The sequence below is a fragment of the Giraffa tippelskirchi genome, chromosome 3 (assembly GCF_054371585.1).
Source record: "Giraffa tippelskirchi isolate mGirTip1 chromosome 3, T2T-mGirTip1v1.2.pri, whole genome shotgun sequence".
Classification (NCBI taxonomy): Eukaryota; Metazoa; Chordata; class Mammalia; order Artiodactyla; family Giraffidae; genus Giraffa; species Giraffa tippelskirchi.
Window position 1 is genome coordinate 30,074,269 of NC_137277.1, and position 18,553 is coordinate 30,092,821.

Here is an 18,553-nt window from a genome sequence, read left to right on the forward strand (position 1 = left end):
GACCTCCCAAGTGGGCTCTGCCGAGGTCCCGGAAGGGGCTGCGGCTGAGGAAGGTGGGACCCAGCAGGTCTGGGCAGGTCTGCTCTGCCGAGGCCGGGCCCTCTCCCGGGTGGCTGGGGCACCCCCCGAGCACCCCCCGAGCGAGCACGTCCCGCGTGCGGGCCCCTGCCCGGGAGGCCCGGCTAATGACTCCGCACATTCCGGCCTGCATGGACCCGAGAAATGGCTGAGGGCAGGCCCATTAGCTGGAATTCTCCCAACTGCTCACACATCAGGGTGGAAAAGGGGGGGTAGAAGTGAAAAGTTGGAAAAGAGCTAATTATCGCTTTTATCAGAGCGGGTGGGTTGATGGGTCCTGCCCGAGGGCAGCTGGGGCTGCATTAAAGATTAAACGCCAGGTAGGGGGAGCGAGGCTCTTCATTCCACAGGAGGGAGGCCGGTGGGCCACCCCGTGGAGACCTGGTGGCAGGCGGGCGGCCTTAGATCTGTCAGCCGAGCCCCCGGTCCCAGCGCCCACCATGGCCACATTCCACCAGGGGACCCCCGCGGCGCCCAGCCCTTCCGCCCGGCCTCTGCGGGGAGGGCAGCTGCGGTCTCTCCAGGGACGCGGGGTCGGGGCAAGTCTAATTATCCAATTGGTAGGTTTCCTGGCACCTGTCTTAAGGGGACTTAAATGATTCCTGCACATCACCCGGTGACCTTAAGTGTGGAACCTCCAAGGACTCAGGGTCAGGGAGTCTGATCCTCCTTGTTATTACCTAGCGGGAGCCCAGGGCCCAGAGAAGGAAAGGGACTGGCAGTCAGGTTACCTTGCGGTTAGTTCCATGTGGTTGTAAGTCCCTTGAGGATGAGGGCTGCATGTGTTTTTTTTTTAAGAAAATATTTATTTTTCTGAACTGGGTCTTATGGCAGGCAGGATCTTTCTTTGCTGCGCATGGATTCTCTAGATGTGGGGGAAGGTTTAGTTGCTCCACCACATGTGGGATCTTAGTTTCCGGACCAGGAATCGAACCCGCATACCTTGCATTGCAAGGCAGATTCTTAACCATTGGACCATCAAGGAAGGTCCAGGGCTGCATCTCTAATTCTCTTCTTAATACCTAAAGTATGGAGGCTAAAGGAACTGGAGTGATTAGCTTAGAGTAATTAAGGCCAGCGTGACTTCATTATGCCATTGAATCCCAACAGTGTCTGGAACATGCTGGGTGTTCAGTGAACATTTGTTGCTTGTGTGGATGATAAGAAGTTTGTACTTGGGGCTGCCTGGTGGCTCAGTGGTAAATAATCCGGCTGCCAATGTAGGAGACATGGGTTTGATCCCTGATATGGGAAAATCCCACATGCCGTGGAGCAACTAAGCCCACGCGCCACGACTATTAAGCCTGCGCTCTATAACCCGGGAGCTGCAACTACTGAAGCCTATGCACCCTAGAGCCCATGCTCTGAAACAGGAGAAGCCACCATAGTGAGAAGCCCACGCACCACAGCTAGAGAGTAGCTCCAGCTTGCTGCAACTAGAGAAAAGCCTGAGAAGCAATGAAGACCCACCACAGCCAATAAATAATTTTTTTTTAAAATGTTTGTACTTAAGAAGTGTGATGATCATTTGGAACATTCTCCAAATCTTGGGGGCTAACTCACTGGCCATGAAGAGTGGATGAAGGTGAGAACCATGGTCTGGAGTCATCAGAACAAACCAAGGTACCAGTGGGGAGTGAGTAGCTGGATGCCACAGGCAGACTGACTGTAGGCAGTTGGTGTCAAGGCAGTCAGCTGTGCCGATCCTGCTGTGCTAGTCTTCACTGTGTGTGTTGGCAAAGACGTCCACTAAGCCACCTCCACCCCCACAGAGACCCTAGAAGCATGATGTCCCCTATCTGGCCCCACTGGGGGTCCACAGCCCCCAGGGCTGTGGCTCTGAGGCTCTGGGCTCTGAGGATCTGCCTTTGCCCAGGAGAATGAATTAGACCCCTTGCTTCTTTCTCTCCTCCTAGCCTCTGGAAGCCAGAGCCTTTCCAGTTTGGTTTCTTCAGGCTTCTAACCTCAACTTCAAATTTGATACTGTTCTTACCTCTCCCCATGATGAGTATATCCTACAAATGACATGTAGGTAAAAACCTGTCCAAGTCAAAGAGCCCTGGCCTTCCCAGCATTTCCCATACACTGTTCCACTGATGTGATCTAGACCAGGCCAGGAGAGTCCCTGTTAATGCCACGGCAAGGGTTGGGTGGGTGGGGTCGGGAATGAAAGAGTCTGAGCAAGAATAGATAGAAAGGATCTACGGTCCATAAAGGACCACAAGCTGAAACTACACTGGCCACATGGGTCTTCTGAGAGTCAAACCAAGAGGATGCTGGATTGCTAGGAAAGATTTGAAGGTAGCAACCTGCTCTTCACTATCAGGTGCTTCTTCAAAAAGCTCAGCTAGTCCTCCTAGCCCATATAACATCTTCAACAGGCCACTTACCACGGTGCTAATTAATCTTTTGATTAATTGTATGAATATTTGATTATCTACCTCCTCCACTAAATTGCAAACTCCATGACTACCAGGATTTTTTTTTTTATTCGTCCCTGAACCCCACCTAGCACCTGGCTTGACACATTGCAAGACTGAATACATATGTGTTGAAGGAGAGAGGGGAGGAGAGAGGGAGGGATGGGGAAGAACTTTTTCAGAACTTTCTCCTTCCAGGAAAAGCAGCTCACAGTGCAGTGTGGGGGAGAGAGAGAGAGGTGGACGCACATTTGCCCACAGTGCAGTGTGGTTGGTGCAAATGGAAAAAAAAATACAGCCCGATGGTGGGAGCTCAGAGGAGAGAGTGATTCACTCTGGGAGCGGTGGAAGTTTTCTATAAGTGAGTCTTTAAGGTGGAGCAGGATGAGTCAGGTGGACAAAGGGAGGAGGGTCATTCTCAGCAGGACTCGATGGGAAAGGCACAGAGGTGGGAAAATGAACCAGATTCAGGAAGAGGTGAGGTGACTCAGCTGAATGGGGCACGGGACACTTCGAGCGGGGCCTGGAGACCTGGACTGGGAGGGTGGGGGAGGTTGAGGAACTCACCTCGAGAAAAACAGCCAAGGATTTCAAGCAGGGGTATAACATGACCAGCTACCAAGAAGTGTAAATGGAGGGCTTCTGAAACTCTGAGGACCAAAATTAACTCTCACTAAACACAGAGACCATTTTGGGACTTTCCTGGTGGTCCAGCGGTTAAGACTCCACTCTTCCAATATAGGGGCCATGGGTTTGATCACTGGTCAGGGAACTAAGATCCCTCAGGCTAAGTGGGGCAGCCAAATTTAATAAATAAAGAAAAACAGAGATCATTTTGTTTAGAGCCAAGAAAGCTCTGGGGTCCCTGAGGCCCCTGCAGAGGGTGATCCTTTGGCTTGTGTGAACGGAGCTCAAAGAAGGGCTGGAACCTGGCAGCAGGGTGAGATGGGGCAATATGAGGATGTTTCAGAGGGAAAGCTGTTGGGCTGAGTAGAAAGGGAGACAGTTCCTGCAAATTTCCCCCTGGCGTTCTCTACAGGCAAACTGACATCCTCTTGACTGAACTGACGAACAAGAGAAGATTTGAGGCGCCCAGACGAGATCCTGCCCCTGCTTGCGTACCCGTGGGAAACATCTCAGCTCTTGGGCAGTACAGCTGGGAATTCTGCAGAGGCGGGGGAGATCAGGGTGCAGTGTCCCTACCCTGCATACCTGGACACCAAAGACCTTAGATTGAGTTCCCGGTCAGTCACCCTCCACCTGTGACCTCAGCAAGGTGGTCTTCACCTCTCTGAGCCTTGGACTCCTCATCTGCAAATGGAGATGACAAGTCCCTGCTCACCCTGTGAGCTACTGGAGGCTCTCCTGTCTCTCCTTTCTTCATGCTCTGCAGTGGAGACCAAGCGACTTGAACTCCCATCCTGCTTTCCCCTTCTAGTTGTGTGACGCTGAGCAGGTCACTTCCCATCTCTGTGCCTTGATTTCCTTACCTGTACAGCAGTGACAGGGGTGTCTACACCAGGGGGCAGTTGTGGGAATTAAGACGCGGCCTGCAGGGGCCCGGCACACTGCCAGCGCTGAAAGTACTCATCAAAGCCTCTCGATCAGCCCCCTCCTCAGGCTCAGCCCCCTCCCATTCCTCTGCTCTCACTTTTGTCTCTTTCTGGGAGCTTCTCCCAGATTCCCCAGGGCTCCCCCAGGCTGAGGAGGTCCCCAGAGCTTGTGCCTGAGGAAGGCAGGCTTGTGGGTGAGGTCTGAGGAGTTCTGAGCCTTTTCATACTGTTCACGGGGCTCTCAAGGCAAGAATACTGAAGTGGTTTGCCATTCCCTTCTCCAAATCACAGCAGATGGTGACTGCGGCCATGAAATTAATAGACGCTTGCTCCTTGGAAGAAAAGCTATGACCGACCTAGACAGCATATTGAAAAGGAGAGATGTTACTTTGCCAACTAAGGTCCGTCTAGTCAAGGCTATGGTTTTTCCAGTAGTCACGTATGGATGTGAGAGTTGGACTATAAAGAAAGCTGAGTGCCGCAGAATTGATGCTTTTGAACTGTGGTGTTGGAGAAGACTCTTGAGAGTTCCTTGGACTGCAAGGAGATCCAACTAGTCAATCCTAAAGGAAATCAGTCCTGAATACTCACTGGAAGGACTGATGCTGAAGCTGAAGCTCCAATACTTTGGCCACCTGATGCGGAGAACTGACTCCTTGGAAAAGACCCTGATGCTGGGAAAGATAGAAGGTGGGAGGAGAAAGGGACAGCAGAGGATGAGATAGTTGGATGGCATCACCGACTCAACGGACATGAGTTTGAGCAAGCTCTGGGAGATGGTGAAGGACAGGAAGGCCTGGCGTGCTGCAGTCCATGGGGTCACAAAGAGTCAGACATGACTGAGCGACTGAACTGAACTGAGCAGAGAAGCCACACCTGTGGCTGATGGAGCTGGACCCCAACACAAGCGCTAGGACTGGTGGCTCTGCCAGGAGCCTTCCAGGCACAGAATTCCACGATCTGGGACTCTTCTCAGACTGAGAGACCAAGACACAGTCCTCAGTGTGGTTCCATCTGTCATAGGACACTGGGATGGGAGTCTACACAGGGCAAGGAGGCTGAGATTCTAAGACCTCCAGTTCCCTGGAGTCTGGAGCACAGCCGAAGAGGGACCACTCCTCCTGGTGCCCCGCCCCCTCCCAACTCCAGCCTCAACCTCTGACAGGCAGGAATCCTGGAAAGCCCACCTGGGGAACTCACAGACTCACATTCTTCCTCCCAAAGCTTCCTCCAGCTGGGCAGCCCTTGCCCCTAGCAGAGCATTTTGGGCAGAGCTGGGAAACCACAAAAATGTTAAGCTGAGATGAAGGAACATAATGGGCTCTAATCTGAATTGACAGTAGCGTGATTAGCCAGCCCAGGGCTGCAGGAGCCAGGACAGCAAGGAGGGAAGGGGAGAGAGGAGGAGGAGGAACGGAGGACAAAGACAGAGAGCAGACACAGGTAGGGCCTCAGGGAGGGAGACTCTGGCGGGGCTGACTGACGTGGTGCGAGAGGGGCTGTCCAGAAATCCGGAGGACAGAGTCTTACAAGAACAGCAATGATAATAATCATAATAGTAGCAGCTAACGCTTCTTTGGAGCCGCAACAACCCAGACTCTGTTCTAAGCTCTCATATTAACGAATGTCATCCTCACGCTGTAGGTAAGGTGTTACTATTACTACCCCGTTGTACAGATGATGGAGAAATTATGCAACAGAAAGGTCCATCAATAAAGAACACCCATCCTAACTACAAGGCTGGGGTCTGGCTGCTCACAGAGGCCGTCTTCTTCCGTCTAAAGGTCAGAAGTCAAAGACCTACCTCAGGAGACAGTGAGATGCAGCTACCACGTACTAGGCTGTATGGGCCCCCCTGTCCAGGGTCTGGAATGGAAGAAAGGATATGTGCTCATAATCACCACTCAGGCATGAATAATGGGAGCCAAGGGAGTACAGGGAGAGGAGGGAGCAGGAACACAGAGGTGAGAGGTCTTCATGAGCCCTTAGGGGTTGAAGGTCAGAGGTTTATGTAGTCAAACAGGAGCTGGAGGCTGTGGCCAGCGACATCTGCTGAAGCCATGATAAAATGGTAGGTTAAGATGTGAGTCCCACTTGGGACTTCCCTGGCAGTCCAGTGGTTAAGACTCCATGCTTCTACTACAGAGGACATGAGTTCAATCCCTGGTCAGGGAACTAAGATCCTGCATGCCCCAGCGGTGCAGCCAAAATAATAATAATAATAATAAGATCTAACTCCCACCTTCTACTGAGGAGAGAGGGGACAGGGTAACCAGCATGGCTTCCCTAGGGTCAAGGCGCTTCCTCTCTGGCCCCCAGCCAGTGGAGACATGCTGAACCCCTCCTGAGCGAAGCACTTCCTGTTGGGCTCAGGCTATCCCACCCTTCAGGGCCCGATTCTGAAGGGAGCGCCCCTGAGTGAGCCTTGCACCCCCACCCCATCCTGCATCTTGATGGCGTCACCTCCTGACCATCCGACCTCCCTGGAAATCAGATGTTCACAATTTTATTGATGTCATCGTGGGTTCTATGTCCGGGATGCAAAGAAGGTTTTGGTTATTCTTACTGGGCTCTCCTGAGATGGAGGAAATGGTTTCCTTCCTGTGCAGGGGAGACCTAAGCAGGCAAGCAGAGAACATTTGAGGTAGAGGGGGCTCTGCTTTGGAGCCAGCAAGTGGCTAAGAGGCCGCCTCGGGGTGGGGGGGGGGATGTCAAAGTCTGATCACGTGATCTCATGAAGGTTCCTTAACCCTTGTGCACCTCAGTGTCCTCATCTGTGAAATGGGGACAGTAATTGTAGTACCTCGCTCCTGGGAGGGTGGCTGTGAGGATGAGGAATTCATTCGTGCATCGCTCATGCTCACAACACTGGTTCGAATTGCTATGCTATGTACTACCTTGGGCCTGCGGCTGGGAGGGGGCAGAGTCCTTTCTCTTCCCAGCTTGGGAAGGTCTCCTGCTCTGTGACATGAGATGAAACAACCTGGGCAGCCGTCCCCTGGTCAGACAGCTTGGATTGGTTTTGGTGCTGTGTCTGAGGAGGAGCAGATTCTAGAAGAGCCATGGCCTCCCCACAAACACAGCACCCTGAACTCAGGCCTTCTCTGTGCTTTCCTGCCCCTGGGGCTGGATCCTCATAAACCAAACCACGCTGCAGCAGTGCCTAGTATCTGTTGCCAGGAGACCCCCAGACACCCAGGAGTGTATCAGAGTCAATGGCAGCATGAGGGCCCCTTTTCCCTAGCCCCTGCCAATGGCAGCAACCATAACTGGGGAATAATAACAGCAATGGTGGGTTTCCCTGGTGGTCCAGTGATTAAGAATCTGCCTGCCAATGCAGGGGACAGAGGTTCCATCCCTGGTCCGGGAAGATCCCACATGCTGCAGAGCAACTGGGCCTGTGTGGCACAGCTATTAAGTTCATGCTCTAGAGCCCAGGAGCTGCAACTACTGAAGCCTGAGCGCCTGTGCTCTGCAACAAACAAAGCCACTGCAATGAGAAGCCCTCCTGCAGCAACTAGAGGGTCGCCTCCGTTTGCCACAACTAGAGAAAAGCCCGTGTAGCAACAAAGACCTGGCACAGCCATAAATAAATAAATAAAATTAAATAAAAGCAGTGGCTATAATACATTAAACATATCCTGTGTGCCAAGCACTTTCTAGAAACACCCTGTAACGCTCCCGATGACCCTGCAAGGTTGGTTTTATCACCCCATGCCGTAGCATTTCTATTGACACTTGCATCTCCCATCCCCTCATACCCTCATTTGGCCAAGAACCCATGAAGCTTCAGGCCGAAGCTGGGCTATCACTTATCTGCAGTCTTGTCTCAATTCCCCTCAGCCAGGTCTGCTCACATCACCAACACGGTTCCCATCAGCAGCCTGTACTTACCCCTTGTTAACCCTCATTACACTTAATTTTTATTCTATTTTAAATTGTATTCATTTAGGGGGTAAGCAATGCATTTACATGATGCAGAATCCAAAAGCCACAACAAGGGATGCAGGGAAAAGTCCTCCTGCTCTCCTACCCCTGTTTCCCCACCACCGAGTTCAGCCGCCTGGGGCCCAGAGCTGTCAGCTTCATCACACCGAATAGTGATGACTTGTTTATCTGTCTTTCATGCTTTAGGAACAAGGACTGGGCCTGCCTTATTAACTGCTTCATCCCCAGGGCCTGGCACAGTGCCTGGAATATAGTAGAAGTTCTGTGTATGTAATCTCTCTCTCTCTCTTCGAGAGACACCAATAGAGAAATTTTTGTTTCTGTTTCATTTTCATGAATGAGACTTGGAGAAGAAAGTTAACTTGGCTGTTTGGCTCTAACTCCCAAGGCAGTACTTGCCCAAGGACTCTGTTTATCTGACTTTTTTTTTTTTCCTGGCCATGCCACATGGCTTACGGGATTTTAGTTCTCTGACCGGGGATTGAACCCAGCCCCTCAGCAGTGAGAATGTGGAGTCCTAGCCAGTGGCCCTTGAGAGAATCCCCTGCTTATCTGATTTATAAAGACCACCTATCCCTTTTTGGATATTTGACCATCCTCTGTGAAATGATTTCATTTTTTTAAGTTTAATTTTTAAATTGGAACAGAACTAGAACCCCTCAATAAATTTCACAAAACGAAGAACCATGTTTCAGGAAACAGCAAGTCATCATACTTCAGAAGTCCCCCTGATCCTGCCCAATACTGGCCCCAGAGTCAGGAGGTTATTGCTGCAGCTGCTGCTGCTCACTGTGGGCCTCAGCCTCCTCATCTGTAAAGTGGGAAAGGGCCCATTAGGTCTGAAGTTCTATGGATTTTTGATATCGTCTCTATTTTTACCCCTTATGGCTGATGCTGCTTTGTGCCGACATTAAATGAAATGATAGCTGTAAAAGCCTTTTTAAAATATGTATTTGTTTATTTATTTTGGGAGGCTGGGCTGGGTCTTCGTTGTTGTGTGAGTCCTTTCTGTAGTTGTGGCAAGCAGGGGCTATTCTTCGTTGCAGTGCGGGGGCTTCTCAGTACTGTGGCTTCTCTTGTTGTGGAGCACAGACTCTAGGGCGTGCAGGTTCGGCAGTTGCAGCTCACGGGCTCTAGATTGAGGGCTCAGTAGCTGTGGTGCCCCAAGGCATATGGGATCCTCCCTGGACAAGGGATCGAACCCACGTACCTTGCATTGGCAGGTGGACCCGTGTCCACTGTACCACCGGGGAAGTCCTGTGAAAGCCTTTTGATTAACACTAATATCTGATACCAAGACAACAAATGCATGACGCGGGTCAGGACCAGCCGATCTGCCCATGTCCCTAGCTCTGGCCCAGGTCAAGGGTCAAGCACACACAGCCACCAGTCGTCCAAAGAGCTGGAAGGAGAAACAGGAAGGAGAAATTGATCCTGGGGAAGCAAGTGGAGCGGAGCCTGAGGACCACCTAGGGGAGGGTGGGTTGGCCCCGGCACCATGTTTACCGTGGGACTGGCAGGTGGCTTTCCATCTGGATTAGCTCGTGCCCTGCCTGGGGACTCAGCGAGCAGCCCTCGTCTTGTTCAGACTTTTCAATGGCCTTGTTCCTGGTGGTTGAGGCAGCCAGGAAGTCCAAGGGTTGGGGAGGGGAGGCAAGAGAGGATGAGGGGAAGGAAAAGGAGGAGAGGAAAAGGCAGGGAGCTTGGCTAGTGAAGAGCCAATGTATCCAGCCCCCCCAGGCGCCGACCCGTGCTCGCCGCCCACACGACCCCCGCCCCCCAGGCGCCGACCCGCGCTCGCCGCTCACACAACCCCCGCCCCCCAGGCGCCGACTCGCGCTCGCCTCTCACAGGACCCCCGCGCCCCAGGCGCCGACCCGTGTTCCCCGCTCACCTGACCCCCGCCCCCCCAGGCGCCGACCCGTGCTCGCCGCCCTCACGACCCCCGCCCCCCAGGCGCCGACCCGCGCTCGCCGCTCACACGACCCCCGCCCCCCAGGCGCCGACCCGCGATCGCCCCTCACCTGACCCCGGCCCCCTCAGGCGCCGACCCGTACTCGCCGCCCACACGACCCCCGCCCCCCAGGCGCCGACTCGCGCTCGCCGCTCACACGACCCCCGCCCCCAAGGCGCCGACCCGCGCTCGCCGCTCACCTGACCCCGGCGCCCCCAGGCGCCGACCCGTGCTCGCCGCTCACCTGACCCCCGCCGCCCCAGGCGACGACCCGTGCGCGCCGCCCACACGACCCCCGCCCTCCAGGCGCCGACCCGTGCTCGCCGCTCACATGATCCCCGCCCCCCAGGCGCCGACCCGTGCTCGCCTCTCACCTGACCCCCGCCCCCCAGGCGCCGACCCGTGCTCGCCGCTCACGTGACCCCCGCTCCCCAGGCGCCGACTCGCGTTCGCCGCTCACCTGACCCCCGCCCCCCAGCCGCCGACCCGTGCTCGCCGCTCACACGACCCCCGCCCCCCAGGCGCCGACCTGCGCTCGCCTCTCACATGACCCCCGCCCCCCAGGCGCCGACCCGCGTTCCCCGCTCACCTGACCCCGGCCCCCCCAGGCGCCGACCCGTGCTCGCCGCTCACCTGACCCCCGCTCCCCCAGGCGCCGACCCGCGCTCGCCGCCCACACGACCCCCGCCCCGCAGGCGCCGACCCGCGCTCGCGGCTCACACGACCCCGGCCCCCTCAGGGGCCGACCCGTGCTCGCCGCCCACACGACCCCCGCCCCCCAGGCGCCGACCCGCGCTCGCCGCTCACACGACCCCCGCCCCCCAGGCGCCGACCCGCGCTCGCCGCTCACATGACCCCCGCCCCCCAGGCGCCGACCCGCGTTCGCCGCTCACCTGACCCCGGCGCCCCCAGGCGCCGACCCGTGCTCGCCGCTCACCTGACCCCCGCTCCCCCAGGCGCCGACCCGTGCGCGCCGCCCACACGACCCCCGCCCCCCAGGCGCCGACCCGCGCTCGCCGCTCACAGGTTCCCCGCCCCCCAGGCGCCGAACCGTGCTCGCCTCTCACCTGACCCCCGCCCCCCAGGCGCCGACCCGTGCTCGCCGCTCACGTGACCCCCGCTCCCCAGGCGCCGACCCGCTTTCGCCGCTCACCTGACCCCCGCCCCCCAGGCGCCGACCCTTGCTCGCCGCTCACATGATCCCCGCCCCCCAGGCGCCGACCCGTGTCAAACCAGTGAGGAAAGAAATATGGGTAAAAATAGGCAGCAAGGTCAGTGGGAAGTAGCCAGATCAAAAAACCAACCAGGGGGACTTCCGTGGCGATCCAGTGGTTAAGACTCCACTGTGCAAAGCAGGGGACATGGGTTCAATCCCTGGTCAGGGAATTAAGATCCCACATGCCCCGGCACCATAACTAAGACTCGACTCAGCCAAATTAAAAAGAAAAAAAAAAGAAGCAGCCAACCAGAGGAGACACACAGTTATAAAGTGAAAGGCTTGGGAAATCTAAGCCTTACTCACTTATTCAGAGGAATTGAAAAAATCCTTGAAAAAGGAATGGTGGCTGAATGGAGGCACATAATGAAACATTCATTCTGGGGCTCTGGGGAGGTAAAACTGGCTGGCATGTTACTATGGAATAACCATATTTTAGAATGCTGCTGCTGCTGCTAAGTCGCTTCAGTCATGTCTGACTCTGTGTGACCCCACAGACGGCAGCCCACCGGGCTCCCCCATCCCTGGGATTCTCCAGGCAAGAACGCTGGAGTGGGTTGCCATTTCCTTCTCCAATGCATGAAAGTGCAAAGTGAAAGTGAAGCCGCTCAGTCGTGTCCAACTCTTAGCGACCCCATGGACTGCAGCCCACCAGGCTCCTGCGTCCATGGGATTTTCCAGGCATGAGTACTGGAGTGTGTTGCCATTGCCTTCTCCAATATTTTAGAATAATCATGCACTAAAGAATATTTTAACCATTTTCTGGAAACTGAAGGGAGTTCTGAATAGGCAGTTTGAGAATAATGATAAAGCATCTTTTATGTTACAACTGACTAAAGACTTTGTCAAGCTCACACATTTAAAATTCATATAAAAGTAACTATAGAGAACTCTTGTGAAGATTTTTTAAATTAAGGGGCAGCATAAAATGACATGGGGTTTAACATCAATAAGTTTGGGTTTGACCTCTAGTTTCCATATTTATTGTCATGAACCTTAAGTCAGTTAACCATCCTGGGTTTGAGTTTCTTTAAAAAAGAAAAGAGAAAAGCAATGGGATGGGGAGAGAAATGGGGAGCTGTGGGGGGCGGTAAGTGGAGCAATGCATCTGAATGCATTCTGTAAACCAGAGTGCTTTATAAACGTTGGCCTATTCGTTTTAAATTCTGCACTTCATCCCAGCAGAGCGAGGAATTCCACATTTGGACCCACCTTCACTGGAGATTTCTGGAAAAGGTGCTTCTGGTTGCATGCCTTTTGGGCTCTGTGAGCATCCCTCGCTGAATAAAACGTGATGATGGCATAGAATCCAGGACGGGCCACTGCTGCGTTTGGGAAGACTCTTCCGAATACAGAAGGCCGAACTGGGAGAAGGCTGTGAACAGAGAATGCTGTAGGGTGGTCCCACGCTAAGTAAGAGCAGGAAATTTCAATGCCCAGGAAACCAAACTGCCCATTCCCTTCTATTCCCCCCAGCCCTTCGCCACAGGCAACGGTGGTGAGCCTGCAACTCCGAACACTTCTCATTTCACAAACAAGTTTCCCTCCGAACTCCTAAGCTTCGAGAAGCATTAGGAGGCAGTGTAAGGCCTGCTGGGAAGTATCTCTCAAAACTCTGTAGGGGTGAGTTGACAGCTCCGGTCGGCTCTAGAACTAAGATTCCTCTCAGCGAAGACCACAGGAAAGAGAGTTGCTGAAGCAGGGCCCCATGGCTCCCAATTACTAGGGCACGAGGCGGCTTTCTCCATCCCTGCCTCCACCCCGGCCTGGCTCACTTGCAAAGCCTCGGCCGTGGGTCCAGAGCTCAGTTCCCACACCAGCAAGGTTCTGTCACGCCCTGTGGGAACCGCAAAAGGTACCAACTCCGCCATCCTACAGTCACCGCGCCTGCGCGGCTCGCGAGCAAGCCGCACTGCGCCTGCGCACGGCGTGCCCGCGCTTTTTTTAAAAGGCGCGCGTGAGAGGGCGGGGCCAGCTCAGGGGGAGTGAGACGAGGGCGGTGCTCGGACCTCTTCTTCGCCCCGCCCTCTCCGGGCGGGTCTCTGCCTCTAGTTCTGCTTCCGTAGCTCCGTAGCCGCGGATACCTTGGAGTTTAGTGATTCTACACAAGCGTATTCAGTGGATAGAGTCCAAAGGGTTAGTTTACTGAATCGAATGGTGCGAACTTGATAGCAGCTGGCTTCATCTTCAGACTCCCAGGGAAGACTAGAGTACTAAGTATTTACCAGTAACTACCTACCGAACTTAAAAAATTTAGATTTCCCGATTCTGTGGGAAATGACCACCAAAAGATGCAACACTTAGACTTAGGAGTGTTTGTTTTCATGAGTTTTAAATATGCAAATCAAGGTATACATCATAAAAGCCATCAACAATCTAGTTTGAAATCCTTAAAAAGCTGGTTTCTAGCCCATTTTCCTAAAGTACCCCCAAATTACCTGGCACCCCTACCTCGACTTTCTCCACTTAGATATATCAGAGCCTTAACCTCACTCATTACCTAATTCTGAGCTCTTTACTTCAAAAATAGTTGACTTTAGAGGAATAACTTGGATCTTGATACTGTTTCAAACCAATAACTACAGATTTTATTATACATTTCATTATTCTTGCATTTATTGTATGTGTCCATTTATTCATTGTATCCATTGTTCATAGATGTCTCTCCTTCTCCAGCTGGATTATGATCACCACATGAACAATAGTTACCATTTATCATCTTTCTTCTAGGACTTAGCACACACTCGTAATCTATTAGGTACTCAAATATAGGTGGAATTAATCATGAATAAATTATCACATTCTTTGCACAAGGAATAGTTTAATAATTCCAAAAAATAGAGAAGCTTCTTTCATCATGGTCTTCTTGGCTTGCAAATGACAGGATCCAGGGACCTGGGCCCGGATGGGAACAAGGAGGAAGCCCTAGAAAACCATTTATTCCTGGGGATCTGGTCAGTTTTGTTTGTAAATGGGAAGGGAAGAAAATAACATGAAGTGGAGGCAAGAGGAAGAAGAATTGAAGAATTCCCGAGTGAGGAGAGGAGTTTTCTGGAATGACTCCCTGCCAGGTGAGTCCTCATGCCAGGTGACAGCCTGTCATCCAGTAGGAGAGGGGCCGGCCAGCACAGTGCAACCTCCATTTTACCCTGTGGAGAGAAAGAGGAGTGGTTCTTGCTTCCTACTTAGCAGCTGCTTCTTCATACACATGACCCAGCTTTCCGTGAGTATTCCATGCAGAGCAACACCCAGAAGCTCCATTCCCAGCTCTCTATTGGGTCCTCCTATGGCCCCTCTGATTCTTCCTTTAATTTCTGTCATCCATAGTGTTTGCCCTTTCCCCCTACTTAGTATACTTCCACATTTTCAAATCGTCAACCCTTTCTGAAGGGGGAGAGCACTTTTTTACAGGGCTGAGAATTACTGGGGAAAAAAAAAAAAGATCCCAGGTATAACTATTGACTTTCCCTCCAGAAAGGGTCAGCCCTAACAGTCGTCAGTACCCCCTCCTCTCTCTCTCTTTTTTTCAAATAGTTGCTATGTGCATTCATTAAAAAAGTATTATTTATTTGGCTCTGTCGGGTCTTAGTTGCGGCATGTGGGATCTAGTTCCCTGACCAGCGATTGAACCTGGGCTCCCTGCTTTGGCAGCATGGAGTCTTAGCCACTGGACCACCAGGGAAGCCCCAGTGCCCCTTCTTTTGGATGGTGTTTTTGGAGCATGTGGGCTTCCCTGGTGGCCCAGATGATAAGGAATCCGCCTGCAATGCAGGAGACCCAGGTTCGATCCCTGGGTTGGGATGATCCCCTGGAGAAGAGAATGGCAAACCACTCTAGTATTCTTGCCTGGAGAATTCCATGGACAGAGGAGCCTGGCGGGCTAGTGCATGGGGTCGCAAAGTGTTGGACATGACTAACGCTTCACTTCACTTTGGAGCGTGCAAGGCACTTAAGTCCTTCTGTTTTCAGTTTCCAGTAGAGGCAGCCATTTACATTGTTTATATACCCAGTTTGAGGCTTAGAAATGTTAGATAATGAGCAACACTCATCCAGCTGATGAACAACACTCTTTTTTATAGAAATGTTGCTGCCAATTATGGAGAGAGGGTCCCATGGCAGCCATGTTTATGTTGCTTAATTGCTTCCATCCCTACAGCTGAATGGAGCCGGGTCACCAGGTCCAAGCTAACCCAACAGATCCTCTATCTGGACAAGGACTGAGCCTTGTGGGTCTCTATGGTCATTTAGGACATTAGCCCATAGATTCAGGGCAGACATAGTCTGTCTGGTAGACTGTAGATTAGAGAAAGCTGGTCTGCAGAGGGAGTTGTGAGGCCAAGGCACCAAGAGAAGCAGAAACCTGCCAGGGAAAGTCCCCAGCCCTACTTCCATCCCTTTCCTGAGGCCTAACTGCACCCCTGTGTAGGCCCAGCAAGACACCTTGTCCTCTCAGCATAAATCCACCCCTCCCCGCCACATCCCCCTACTCCCGGCTAGCTAAAGTCATTCTTTTACTGCAACCCAAAAAGTTTCTCTGAATACAGCATCAGAGAAAGAGCTAGATCCCAGGTGCTACTAAGTCAGAGTTCCTGCCACAGCCCCCATTTTTCTAGACTTAGAGAAGGTCAGGTCCTGACCTACGGTCCCTTTCTCTGTCACTACATCGTTCTTAAGGCTCTGCCCACTAACTTCGTCCCAAAGTTTCCTCCTCACCAGTTCTTCATCCCCCCTGCTCCGGACACAATCTTTTTTGCACAGTTGATAATTGCAAGAAGATTGGGGCTCAGCAGTTCTGAAAGGGAGAAAGAGTACCCATGAAAGCGCCGGGGACAGTCCCCAAAACTAGCTCTCCTTGCAAGGCACCTCCCACCCAGCGGCTGAGAACTTCCAGTTGAGGCAAGGCACAGAGGCCCATCTGGACATCCATACAATGGCTGGTGGAGGTTGGGGGTGGCTGGGGAGTAGAGGCGGGAGGGTCAGGAGGACAGAGATTTGGGTCTGTTTACTGCCATACTCCCTAGTGGATGGTGATTCATCCCAAGTGTGGAGGTTTCTAGGGAAAGGAAAAGACAAAACAGGCCGCACAGAGACCAAGGTAAAGTCCTGCCCAGGGAGCGAGGCTCTTCAAGTGAAGAGCCGAGGGCCATTCATCAGAGTTCAAAGGAGGAGATGAGGTCTCCTTTTCATCACAGAGTCATGGACCTGTGGAATCTTCTGGATTAGCCCTGAGGTGGGGACTTTGCACTTGACCTTCGGTCAGACCATTAGCCAAAGACAGCACTACTTTCTGGCAAGAGCTGAGTCTTCAGGGACACCAGTGTGGCATTTGGCACTGATTCTATGAGCCTCAGTTTGCTCATCTGTAAAGTGAGGATCATATTAGTTTCTATCACATAGCAAGTTGGGTAAAATGAGCTATGTGTGCAAAGTACCAAGTATGTAATACACTCAGTAAATGTTGGCTGCTGCACTGCTCTGCTCTACTGGCTGTGCAAAGCCTTCTGGATCTTGAGAGCACCCTGCAGAACCTCCTGTGGGCATTCAGGGACACAGTCAAACCCCCTGCTCAGTAAAGGAATTCCCTGATTCCTTGAGCCATCCCTCTGGGGGCGTCCCCAGGCTGTGCATGGGAAGGGAAGTCCCGTGAGTAGAGCCTGGTCATCTCTCTCACCTCTCCCACCCTGGGGCCCTCGCCAGACCTTGACAGTCCACTTGGCAAATGTTTTCCGTGTGACTCTGGTAATCGTTGCACCAGTAGTGGCTGTTGATCTGGAAGATGCCATAGTCAAAGCTGCCATCTGTGTTTTCATTTACCTTTGTTATGTTGAAGTCACTCTCTACAAAAGCCAGGCACAGCCCTTAGAACAGGGAGAAGAGGGCTTTCAGAGGGGGTGGCCAAGCTGAGGGAGAAGGAAGACGGAGGAGAAAGGGACGAGGAATCAGAAGAAAGGAACAAGGCCTGAGAAGCTAGATGGGGCTGGCAGGACAGAAGCATCCATCAGCTTCTCCTCTCATCTTTCAGTCCGTTCAGCCAACCATGATTCCTTTTTCATGGCTGACTAATATTCCACTGTATGGATATATCTCAATTTGTTTATGTATTCATCAGTTTGTGGACATTTGAGTTGTTTCTACTTTTTGGTTGTTAGGAGTAATGCTCCTGTGAACATTCATGTACAAATTTTTGTGTGGACAAATATTTCCATTCCTAGGGATATATACCAAACAGTGGAATTGCTGGGTCACATGGGGACTTAAAGTTTAAACTTTTGAGGAATTGCTAAACTTCCAAAGTGGCTGTACCAATTTACATTCTGATCAACCATGTATGAAGATTCCAACTTCTCCACATCCTCACCAATACAGTTATTAACTGTCTTTTTGATCAAAGCTATCCCAATGGGTGTGAAGTGGTATCACATAATGATTTTGATTTGCCTTTTCCTGATGGCTAATAATGTTGATTGTCTTTTCACATCCTCATTGGCCATTTGTATGACTTTGGCAAAATGTCTTTTCATATCCTTTGCCCACTTTTTCAGTTGGGTTTTTTGTCTTTTCATTATTGAGTTGTAAGTATTCTTCATATACTCTGAACCTTATCAGATACATAATTTGCAAATATTTCCTCATATTCTATGGGTCACTTTTCACTCTCTTGATGGTGTTTCTTTGAAACACAAAAGTTTTAAAATTTGATGAAAACCGAATTATGTATTTTTTTCTTTTGTTGCATGTGCTTTGGTATCATATCTGTGAAACCAATGAATAATGGTTTCCAAGATAATCTAGAACAATTTGGCCATCAAAATAAATGATGATAGTTATTATCTGTGATAACTTTCACTCTATCAAATGATGATAACCCATTGAGTGATATAGGCATCCATGAGTTCATAACAGTAATAGATAGACAAATGGGTACGTAATGGGGATCAAGGGGGTCTCTTTCTGACAAGAAAATGCTGACGGATAAATGTGGAGGTAGGCATGAAGTTGAAAAATCACCATCCTGAAACCATCATAGATGGATCTGAGCAAGAAAGAATCATCAGTGGGTGCTAAATCGGAGGGAGTGGGAAGCTTAGTTAAGAACCAAGTATGTTCATGGGCCTAAAGTGTCTCCCCACAGATTGCATCTTAGTTGCATGAGAAAAACAGGAACGATACAGTGGAGAAACCAGACAGCATTTTAACCTCAGTCATATGGAGTGAAGTAAGTCAGAGAAGGAGAAATATCTTATGATATCCGTTATATGCAGAATCTAAAAAGAAATGATAGAAATGAACTTATTTACAAAACAGATACAGACTCATAGACTTAGAGAAAGAACTTATGGTTGCCAGGGGGGAAGGATGGCGGGGGTGAGGGGTGGGCAGAAAG

General features: G+C 51.7%; 1 protein-coding gene, 1 long non-coding RNA gene and 1 pseudogene across 3 annotated transcripts in view; all 3 read right to left on the reverse strand.

Moving 5' to 3' along the window:
• Positions 1-13,040, reverse strand: part of LOC145543175 (RAD52 motif-containing protein 1-like) — a 211,682-nt pseudogene extending 198,642 nt beyond the window's left edge. Inside the window, exons 1-2 of the transcript XR_014080520.1 lie at positions 12,945-13,040; positions 12,382-12,560 (exon numbers count right to left, since the gene is read on the reverse strand). The product of XR_014080520.1 is annotated as an RAD52 motif-containing protein 1-like (transcript). The remainder of the gene's footprint in view (positions 1-12,381; positions 12,561-12,944) is intronic.
• LOC145543178 (uncharacterized) lies at positions 8,937-10,254 on the reverse strand. The gene is made up of 4 exons (XR_014080527.1): positions 10,154-10,254; positions 9,506-9,607; positions 9,210-9,401; positions 8,937-9,132 (listed from the first exon to the last, which is right to left on the reverse strand). It is a non-coding gene; the product is annotated as an uncharacterized LOC145543178 (long non-coding RNA).
• A 1,112-nt stretch (positions 13,041-14,152) lies between the features above and the next one.
• Positions 14,153-18,161, reverse strand: LOC145540396 (lysozyme-like protein 6). Its single transcript, XM_081574960.1, has 4 exons — positions 18,140-18,161; positions 16,869-17,027; positions 15,883-15,961; positions 14,153-14,318 (listed from the first exon to the last, which is right to left on the reverse strand). Exons 1-4 carry the CDS (start codon positions 18,159-18,161, stop codon positions 14,249-14,251), a joined length of 330 nt encoding a protein of 109 aa, XP_081431086.1. The 3' UTR covers positions 14,153-14,248.
• Positions 18,162-18,553: the final 392 nt, after the last annotated feature.